Source organism: Morus notabilis, unplaced genomic scaffold, assembly GCF_000414095.1.
Source record: "Morus notabilis unplaced genomic scaffold, ASM41409v2 Scaffold437, whole genome shotgun sequence".
Taxonomy (NCBI): domain Eukaryota; kingdom Viridiplantae; phylum Streptophyta; class Magnoliopsida; order Rosales; family Moraceae; genus Morus; species Morus notabilis.
In genome coordinates, this window is record NW_010363915.1 from 600295 (window position 1) to 610950 (window position 10656).

At 36.1% G+C, this 10656-nt stretch overlaps 2 protein-coding genes and 1 long non-coding RNA gene across 3 annotated transcripts in view; 1 reads left to right on the forward strand and 2 right to left on the reverse strand.

Annotated features, from left to right (window-relative positions):
* LOC21405883 (FAD synthetase 2, chloroplastic) overlaps positions 1 to 2929 on the reverse strand; it is a 4022-nt gene extending 1093 nt beyond the window's left edge. The window contains exons 1-3 of the mRNA XM_010105307.2: positions 2596 to 2929; positions 1844 to 1896; positions 980 to 1115 (exon numbers count right to left, since the gene is read on the reverse strand). Of these exons, the coding sequence (XP_010103609.2) occupies positions 980 to 1115; positions 1844 to 1896; positions 2596 to 2846 (440 nt within the window). The 5' untranslated portion in view covers positions 2847 to 2929. The remainder of the gene's footprint in view (positions 1 to 979; positions 1116 to 1843; positions 1897 to 2595) is intronic.
* Positions 2930 to 6937: 4008 nt separating this feature from the next.
* On the forward strand, positions 6938 to 7453 carry LOC21405884 (exonuclease 3'-5' domain-containing protein 2). Its single transcript, XM_010105308.1, has one exon. The coding sequence runs from the start codon at positions 6938 to 6940 to the stop codon at positions 7451 to 7453; it is 516 nt and encodes a 171-aa protein (XP_010103610.1).
* Positions 7454 to 8281: 828 nt separating this feature from the next.
* Positions 8282 to 9183, reverse strand: LOC21405885. Its single transcript, XR_002902822.1, has 3 exons — positions 9001 to 9183; positions 8628 to 8905; positions 8282 to 8528 (listed from the first exon to the last, which is right to left on the reverse strand). It is a non-coding gene; the product is annotated as an uncharacterized LOC21405885 (long non-coding RNA).
* Positions 9184 to 10656: the final 1473 nt, after the last annotated feature.

The window sequence follows — 10656 nt, forward strand, 5'->3', positions numbered from 1 at the left end:
AAAGAGTGCTCATGGGAACTGTTTGTGAATCCAAACAAATATGGGAAAGAAAAAAGAAAACGGAACAAAGTTTTGTTCCTATCAAAACTGTTCTTCATTGCATGACAGAAAAATTAATCTAAAGAAAATTTAACAATAAAAAGAAAGAAATGCTTCTAAGACTTGAACACGTATGGTACCCCATGGTTCAAGATTTCTCTAATTTCACTCTCCAAAATCTAATGGCCCGTTTGGTTAATGCGTTCAAGTCAGTGCTTTTGATTCTTAATTTAAATTTTGTGAGAGAACCCTTTGGCAGGAACTTTTTTTGATTGAGAGAACAGAATCATAATATGGGTTCAAGTCCTAAAACCAAATGGGCCCCCTAAGATATTTATGCTCTAATCACCTAAAATATTTGACCATAAAATTCTATCAGATAATCAAATTGACGGCAATAAAATGTTTAGGGATATTCGAAAGATTAGTCTTCTTATATGCATATAGTTGAGTAAAAGATTTCTTTATATTACCCTTTACTACTTTAAGCTAGAAGTGGACTTGCATTGCTCTTTAAAATCCAGTAAAGACAACTCGACTTGATAAAGCAGTTTACAATGTGGGATCAAACCCACGGCCTCCCAAACCCAAAATCCCACCCCATGCCATTTGACCTAGTGGTCATAGGCATCTTCACACAGCTTTATCATCCGAAAAGATAAGAACAGGGAAAACTTTTCTACTACAGAAGCATCAAATCAAGCAAGAAGTTGTAGACTAACCATTTTCCCTTGCATTATGATGCAAGTTGTCATTATATTGAAAATAGGAATCTAATTCTACTATACACAAAAAAGCAAAAACGCAGTGCTCCACAGGACATATCAAGACAACAACAACAACAACAAATACAAGCCTTAATCCCAAATTAATTGGGGTCGGCTATATGGACGCTTCAAGTAAATAGAAATCAAAGTTATCAAACTACACAGTAAAGTACCTGGGTTCCCAACCCAATACTTCTGCCATTCCAACAAACGACAAGAGAAATGGAGGACCAACTTTTGAAGCTTGAATTGCAAGCTCTCGGTGGCCAATATGAAGAGCATCAAACTTTCCCAGTGCAACAACTCCGCCTACGAATAATAAAAACAGTGTCGTAAGTTACATGTCTGAAGCGAAGGATACATAGGAACCTCTACAATTAAGCAAAAACAAACACAAACAAAATAAATGTAAAAGTTGCAGAAAGATGCCAAGTAAATACACAGAAAAATTATGTCCGAATAATTTAGGAACTTGAATGCGAGGAGCACCATACATGATTTGCATGAGGTAAAGCCATTAATGTCAAAAAACACAAATAAGAAGTTGTCTTGATTTTCCTACAGCGAAAAAAGGATAAAAAGGGCGTGAAGAGAGCATTAGTCTAAAAGAAACACACATATATCAACCATGATATAAAAAAAAATGAAGATTTGATCAGATTAGTTATGTGAAAAAGCTATGGAACAGAACAGATACAAAGTTGTTTCAGTATAGAGAAAGACAGAACAGAAGACATGCAGGCATCCCTTAAAGATTGAAACCTATAATATGTAAGGAAACGTGTATAACCTCTTAGATATGTGAGTGCCAAGATATATATGCACCATACAATCATAGTAGAAGTTTGAAGCTCGATGAAAAGGCCCAAGAAAAAATTTCAGAAATATACTCCATAGAGATTAAGCATCCATTTTCTGACTAAAAGAAACTGAAAAAAAAAACGGGGCTAGAAGTCTAACAAGACAACTTTCCATAAATCAATAGGTGATGCAAAATAAGGAGGAAAGGGGAAGATAGGGAAACAGGTGAAAATAACCTGCAACCGAGGACAATCCTTCGGAGGGAACATCACGATCATCTTCCTCTTGGCTTTTAGGGGAAAAAAATAAAAAAAAATAAAAAACAAGAGAAAGAAATTAAACTTTAGACAAAATATGACACAATCATAGACATCCAAAATAAAATATTTATGCATAGACAAGTACAGATACCCAAAAAAAAAAAAAAGGTCTTTCCCAACTGACATTCATCAAGAGGATCAATCTCAAGCAGACTGGACCTGTAAAATCCTCATAGCACATTTTTTTCACTCTGTTCCAGATTCTAGTTTTTAATTCCATAAGCCGTACGTTTTGTAAATTCTCTCAGAGAAAAAAATAAGAGCAAATTGTCTTTTATAACTTTCTCAAAGACCCCATATAATGTAACACAAAAGAAACAATTACAAGATTTTGAAGTCTTATCTTCCATAAATTTCTGTCATCAGCCAAAAGAGCGCAACTTTTGGTATTTTGCATAGAATTCCCAAGAACGGGTCCAATTAAGATGGTATTTTGCAAGTTTTTTCCCTGTTTCAATCATGTTTCTACACTTACTCTCAAAATGCATCCTCTTCTAGTTCTACGCCATGGCTTCTAACTCTCTAATTGCAAAAAGCTTGTGAATTTCCAAGTAAAATTCCAATTTTCTTCTAATTTTCAAACTTTCAATTTTCAATAGCACAATTAAGAAGGCATTCTCACTACACAAAAAAAAAAAGGAAGTTGAAAGTTGAAAAAAGAGTAGAACCTGAAGCAGCAGGTGGAGAGAATGGGAGAATCAGAATAGGCGACGGAATCAGAAGATGAGGAAGACAGAGTTCGGGGGTTAAGTCGATTGGAGCACGGGATGAAATTGAGAGGCCAAGAACAGGAGGAAAGGCGGGCGATGGTGGAGGAGTAAAACCCTAAGCTATGGCGGCGGCGGTCGCACTCCCGGAGGCGGAGCGAGATACGAGAGCCGCAGACGCCGCCAACGCCGCCGCCGGCCAACATTTGCATGCAGCGCCACAAACTCGAAACTCCAACGCCTCTGCTTTTCCGCTAAATTCAACAATACTTTTTTGAGTTTTTAATCTATACGTACTTTCTTGATTGCTGTAAAGTGTTACATATCATATTCCATCACATATGTGTGGGACTTTCGGCCACATCATATATAAGTGGGAGATAATTTGGTAGTTGGATTAGGATTTTAATTAATTAATTATCCATAGGGTGGGTGATAATTAAATTATTTTAATCATGAGAGGGTTATTTATTTGATTCAAATTTATTGGATGAATGTTACGTTCCACATTCATTTTAGACATCTAGTTACTTTTAGGGCACGTGTGGTGCGTCGTATTATATTGTATTGTATTGTATCGTATGAGTTGAGGTCAAATTTCGTACATAATTTCTCACTATATACGTGTCAACACACGTCTCGGAGAATGAGGATTTATCATAGAATCGGGCTATGAAATTAGTCGGGAGCTGCTAACAGCTTGCCAGCCCGACAGATTGTTAGACGAGTCTCCAGCGAACAACAAGCCATTTATCGAGTCCATGACTTTCCATATCACAGAATGACCTAGAAGAACAACTCCAGCACATCAAAATCGAGAGCGAGCTTCGGATAGCTCACAAGTTGCGACATGCCAGGCCGACAGCTCTTTTGACGAGCTACCGAATTGCCTGGGTGACTTGGCGCCCAAGTTACTAGATAAGGATCAGATTATGCACGAGATTATCTCTCTAAATCTCAGAGAATCTTATTTGAACGAGAATATCTCCTCTAAGAAAAGGGATAACTTTATCGCTTATTCAAATGTTCAAACTCAAACTTATTTACAGGATATCTCCTATCAGAATTCAAACAGAAGATCTTATCCTACAAAGATTCAGCCACCAATCCTATAAATATATAAGGGATTAATTGATGCTACAAAGCATCTCCTTCATGCCGAAGAGGACTATCTCCGTGCCCAGAGAATTACACACACAAGCCCTAGCCTCCACAAGCAATATTCAGAGTTCTGACGTTTTCAAAGGAGCCCCAGAGCATGTTTTACAGAGTTTAGGCTTAGATTCCACAGTTCTAGGCTTATTTTTCTTTATTTTCTCTTCTCATTTTTCTCTTAACGACATTGTAATTTTCATCAATTATAGTGGAAGCACACCGAAGGCCCAATAGTGGATGTGCCCTAGGTTATCAAGAGAATCACTATAAATCTCTTGTACCTCTGTCTCTTCTTTACGTTTTCCCGCATTTATTATCTATTATGCAATCTGTGGAAGCACAGATTTCAATTTCTAATCGGATAGAGATAGTCGACGGTCGACATTTAGATCTGTGTTCACTCTTAATGGAGGAGCCATGGTATGGAGAAGTGTAAAGAAAAAGTGTGTTGACGACTTTATCATGAAAGCTGAGTAAGTTACAGCTTGTGAAGCCGTAAAGGAAGCTATAAGATATTAAGAAGAACACCATGAAGAACACCATTCACTATAAATTCATATTTCAAACGAAAGCAAGCGTTGTCTTACCTTATTTCCAAACCACTTTGCAAATGATGATATTTGGGTACGCTGAATATCAAGAAGATCAACGCCTTCAGATTGCAATAATGAAACATGCTCACTGTCAATGATTATGTGTTAACTTTTGTTATTCTAAAAGGAAATGAGAAGGCACACATAAGGATCAACATCTTACTCCAAATATGGCTGTAACTTTTCAGTATTGTTTAGAATATACCAACGTACTTTTTCACGTTCATCTTGTGTCAACAAAATAGACTTTGGCTTCCCAAACAGTCTCGCACGTTGATGAAAAACTAAAATTGATGAGGATGGTCGGGGTTCAATATTGTCTGCATTACATTCGGGGTGATTAAACTGTGTTTCAATGTCGCGCATGTACATTGAACAATACGTCAATGCCTCACTAATAGTATAACCTTCTGCAATCGAGCCTTCTGGACGAGCTTTATTTCTGACATATTTCTTCAATTTCCCTAGTGTCCTGTGATATAACTCCTGAGAATTACACATGTTCGTCATTAGGAAAATCTCTAAACATATACGTAAATCCAGTCAATAGTCAGATACCTTTCAAAAGGGTACATCCACCTAGTATGCACTGGTCCAGCTAATTTTGCCTCCTCTAGTAAATGGTAGGCTAGATGGATCATAACATCGAAGAATGCAGGAGGAAAAATCCTCTCAAGTTTACATACTGTGTAAACTATACCTTCTTGTAGTGCATCTAAGTCATTTACTGACAATGTCCTTGCACAAAGCTGCTAGAAAAATGAACACATCTCAGCAATCGGACTCAACACATTGTCTTTCAAGTAAGGCCGCAATCCTATCAGCAACAGTCGTTGCAACAACACGTGACAATCATGACTTTTCAACCCCATGATTTTACCATCGTTAATGTTGACATTTCGGGACAAATTTGCTGCATATCCATCGGGAAATTTAGCTGATTTCAAAAATTGACAAAAAACTTTCCGCTTCGTAGTAGACAATGTAAAACATGCCGGAGGCTTTTTCCCCTTACCATCCAAGTGCAACTCCTTTCTTATATTCAACTCTTGTAAGCCCAAGGGAGCTTTTTTAGTGTCCTTTGACTTGCCATCTATTCCTAATACGGTTCCCACCAAGTTATCGCATATATTTTTTTATATATGCATTACATCAAGATTATGACGCAACTTAAGTTTCGACCAATACTCGAGCTCCCAAAAGATACTTTTCCGTTTCCAGTTACTATCGTTTGAGTACCCTGCTTTTGACATTTTTTTCATGTCAGCTTCACGAACTGCTACATCCTTTCCCGGCATAGGAACCCACAGCTTGCTTAGCTCTAACAATAGTTCATCACCCGTTTTTGATTCGGGAGGCATTCTTGTTTCAACAGAACCATCAAAATTCAAGTCGGAGCGCCAAGCATGATCCGGACTTAAATAACGGCGATGCCCCATATAACAAATCTTACTCTGTAATCAGAATGAAGCAGTTTCATCCATACACACCGGACAAGCCTCATATCCTTTGGTGGAGTAGCCGCATAAAGTACCGTATGCAGGAAAATCATGAATTGTCCATAATATTGCAGCACGCAAAGTAAATTATTTTTTTTCAACTACATCGTACGTTCTAACGCCGTTCTCCCATAACTCTTTAAGTTCATCAATTAGAGGTCTCAAATAAATGTCTATGTCTTTCCCCGGTGCCTTCCGTCCCGGAATTAATGTCAACATCATAATATGTGCCTTGTTCATACATCTCCAAGAGGGCATGTTGTAAGCCACCAGTAAAACTGGCCACATTCTATATGGATTTGCCATATCTCCAAACGGCGTGAAACCATCGGAAGCAAGACCTAATCTGACATAACGCGGTCCAGCTGCAAAATCCGGATATTGTTTGTCAAATTCTTTCCACACTTCCACATCAGCAGGGTGTCGAAGGACTCCTTCCGTCTCAGCACGTTGTTCCTTATGCCACCTCATATATTCAGTGGTGTGTCGAGACATAAATAAACGCTGCAATTTTAGAATGAGAGGAAAGTAGTGCATTTTTCTATGTGAAACTTTTTTCTCCTTTGCATTACAATTTGTATACCTCTTATGACCACATACCGGACATTCCTTCAAATATTTGTACTCTTTGTAATACAACACACACTCCTTCGGGCACACATGGATGGTCTTGTATCCCAACTCAAGCTTCTGCATCATCCGCTTCGCCTCATAATAAGACTTAGGAATTCTCGAGCCTTCTGGAAATGTCCCAGAAGTAACTTCAACAACATATCAAAAGACTTGTTACTCCATTGATTCAATACTTTTATATGGAGTAACTTCACCAAAAAAAGTCAATGCGGAAAACTTTGTGCATCCTTTATATAACTCTCTTTTGGCTTCAGCAAACAAATCTTCTAAATTAGGTGTCTCTTCTTCGCAGCCCCCAATATCATTTATTTCCGCACCATCAACCATTGAAGATGGATTGACGTGCGGAAATGCATCATTACCGAACATTAACAATAGTCAACACCACCTTTTTCAGTAGCTTTCTCAATTTATTTATGATATATGGCTTCTTTAGCCAACATTAACAATATTCATGAGGAGTTCAAGTCATACGACATTGAATTCTACGAACTCCACATCAAAACAATTGTAACCGCCGATCCTGAAACTGTAAACTGTTGGATTTCTGAAAACTTACATGAAAACTTTTTTCTAGGGTTAGACACAGAGTGGAAGATTCCCATCAACGTATCCAAGCCCAGATCACATGATCAGCACGTAACACTTCTTCAGCTCTGCACTGAGAACCGCTGCCTCATATTCCAGCTCTCCCATGCACCGGAGATTCCCCGGTCGCTGCCCGGGTTCCTCGGTGATTCGAACGTGACATTTGCCGGTGTCGGAGTCAAACAAGATGCAGAAAAGCTTATGAAAGATTGGGGATTGAGTGCGGGGAAAACAATGGATGTTGCCTTTTCAGCTGCTGAAAAGTATGGCCAAAGTGATTACAAGTGTAAAGGGTTAAAATGTTTTGTGGAGATTTTGCTGGGAATGAAGATAGTTTCACAATTTGAGTGACAATAATGAAAATAATACTTTGGTAGTAATGATATTTCTTTTTTTTTTTCAAGGGAAAGTAATAAATATTTTCGAATTATAATTAAATTTATGATTTCACATTGAGAAGCAAGTGTGCGATTGCTGCAGGGTATAATTGGTTAGTGTGAGGAGCACCAAGATATATGGAGACATTAGATCATTTAAGAATTAACTACTAGAAAAAGTGTGATTTTTGACGGATTGATTGCGTCGGTAAGTATTAAAAGGCATTGGTAAATTGATTTTTTAACGTCACTACAGCATCGCTAAAGGCGTTGCTAACTTAGCATAGCTAAGTACACTTAGTGACGTAGTCAACGTGTCGCTAAGTTGATTAGAAGTTGCTGGCGCCATAATGGCGTCAGCAAGTTACTTAAAATGTCGTTCCCCTCCCTATTTTAAAGAAAATTTACTGACGCCATTATCATCGGCAGTTTTCAAAAGATAAAATTCCTCACACCATCAAAGCATCAACAAATATCCTCAAAATTAAAATTACCTATACCTAATGCGTCGACAACTTCTTTATTTTTGAAGAAACCGTGCTTTTAATTGTTTTTTAACATAAATTTATATTGCATTATTATTTTGAATTTATTTATTAAATTATATTATTATTTTAAATATAAAATTAATAAATCACAAAAAATAATAATAACAGAAATCTGATAGCTCATATTAACTAATAATAAGAAAACATACATAATAGTTTCAAACATATTATCAATATCCAAAAGTAGAAGTCTAAAATATAAATTACATGAAATTAAAGGTTTAAACTGTAAGTCTAATAACATGGATCTCTCGAGATCACAGGACGATAAGCATCGTCGTCGTCATCATCATCCTGCGAAGGGTGTTGTGGTGGCGAAGGTAGAGGAAAGATGGTTCTTGGATCAAATTGAGCAAAGCATTCAGAAAATTGCATGTTCAGTTGAGAGGTTAATTGTTGAATAACTGACGTACATGCAGCAAGTTTGTGCTCGTATGATGCAAGTTTGTTCTTCAACTCCACTACTACTTCGTCATTCTCACTTTGTGCACCACAAGAAAACTGCATTATTAACATAATAACATCAAATAAAATATGTTGCATATAAAACTTGTTTATTTATAAAAAGTGCGTGTGTATTAATTAAAAATGATCACTCACGTAATCTTGTTCACCTTGCGGGTTGCACCATTGTTTTGTTTTGTGATTGGTATACATAACCCAGTAAAATTCAATGTCACCAATAAACTGATTAGTCTCCATTGAATCTGTAGCAATATTTTGAATTATGGTAAAAAAATGTAAATAAAATAATATATAACTAATAAAAATTCTTTATATACTAGTTCTCCACGATGAGTAGGATAGGATTTTGATCCATGTGAACTGTTATAGCCTTTTTTTGTTAAGCAGTTCTTCGTATTTTGCTTGGACAGTTCCTAAAAGAATTATACAAATTAATCATTGTAAAAAGTAATGTAAAATAAGTGAAAGAAATACCACCAGAACACTTTATGAAAGGTTTGAAACTTACTATTTGTTCCTCAGTACTCCAATAATCACAAAGCCACTCCTAATCTTTGAAGTTTGCAAGGAAGTATTTTAGTATACTTACAAGCATCCCTTTATAAATAGGGGCTTTAACTTTGTCACTTAGTTTGTTTAAGGGTACTTAACATCGAACCAGTAAATAAGTTTGCGCAAGAACTCCTAAATCATGTGCCCAAGCACCGTGATTGTGGCCAATTGCTCTCAAAGTCACTTCATCAAAATTTATTTTTAACTTTCCATCCTTACGCCTTTTTTGGGTGATTTTTCCAGTGTACATTCCCTTTCTCATTCCCTTTTTCGCCATTTCCTCCTTGTAAAGATACCATAATGGAAAACTTGTTTAAACAAAGATATTATAAGTCATCAACATAAATCAACCAAATATTCAACCTAACAAGTGAAATCATGAAAAGAATAAAAGAAAAAAAAATGATATCTCAAAAGAAAGCAAGACAAATACACTTAACATAATACGAATGAGCTATAAGCAGAAGTGCCTGTAACAAACATGATATAAATAAATACTCCTTCCTAAGAAAGTCGCACCACAGAGTTGCACCTCTCACAGTCAAGTCAACAAACGTTTATTAAAAAAGGCTTACATCACGTAGTCTCATTGTTCATAAATGTGTGTGTGTGGTTTATGTATGTATGCCCATTAACTACATATACATACACTGTCTAACTATAAAACCTAACCCCAAAAGACAGTACCGGCCCTAAATTCCATATTTCCTACTTGGGATCCAAATATAACAGTTGGAACATCCTATAACAGCGAACACCTAGAGTTTGTTCTTTTGGAGTTTAACTTGAATATAATTCTTAAGTTGAATTTGAGTTATAACTTATGTAACTTAAGTTTGTATTTGGTTGTGTACATTTGAGTTATGATTTGAGATAAGAATCTTTTTGAATTTGTGTTTGAGTGAGTCAAAACTTGAATTTGTATTTAAATAGTATTTTAATAAAAACTCAATGCTAATAAAAAATTTTAATAGGGTATATGGATCGGGTTTTATTCGTCTTTTCGTTGTCAACGCATAGAAAAAAAATCATCTCAATCAGAATTAAAATGAAAAAGTTATAGCATTTTTAAGAATAGAGAAAATACTGTTCATTAATTTGAGTTCGAGTTTCTGAACTCGAGTTGAAGGAGAAACTTGAACTCGAGTTTTAACCCTAAACTCGAGTTTGAACTCGAATTTAAACTTAAAAGAACATGAACTCAAATAAAATTATAATTCGAGTTGCTTTTTTTTTTAGTTTTTCACTCGAAAAAACAAGTGCCTAGTGTTTTGAGATGAATGAAAGAACAAACATTTTAACAAACACCAAATACGCATCGTTTGGGATCCAATTATTTAGTCAATATTAATAACCAGAATTCCTCGAATGTGAAAAATAGGCATGAGAAGGCAGATAAATCCAATTGATGAGAAACACTTAAAATAAAACCTACCAGACTTCCTAAAGCCTTTCAATGTTACTCAACACACAAAAGAAAGAGAGAGAGAGAGAGAGAAAAAAAAAAAAAAAAAAAAAAAAAAAAAAAAACCAGAAAATTCAAGCAAAAATATTCAAACAACTAAATATATACCGGATGCGTCAGCCTAGCTAGGTGGAAAACGATGGTGAG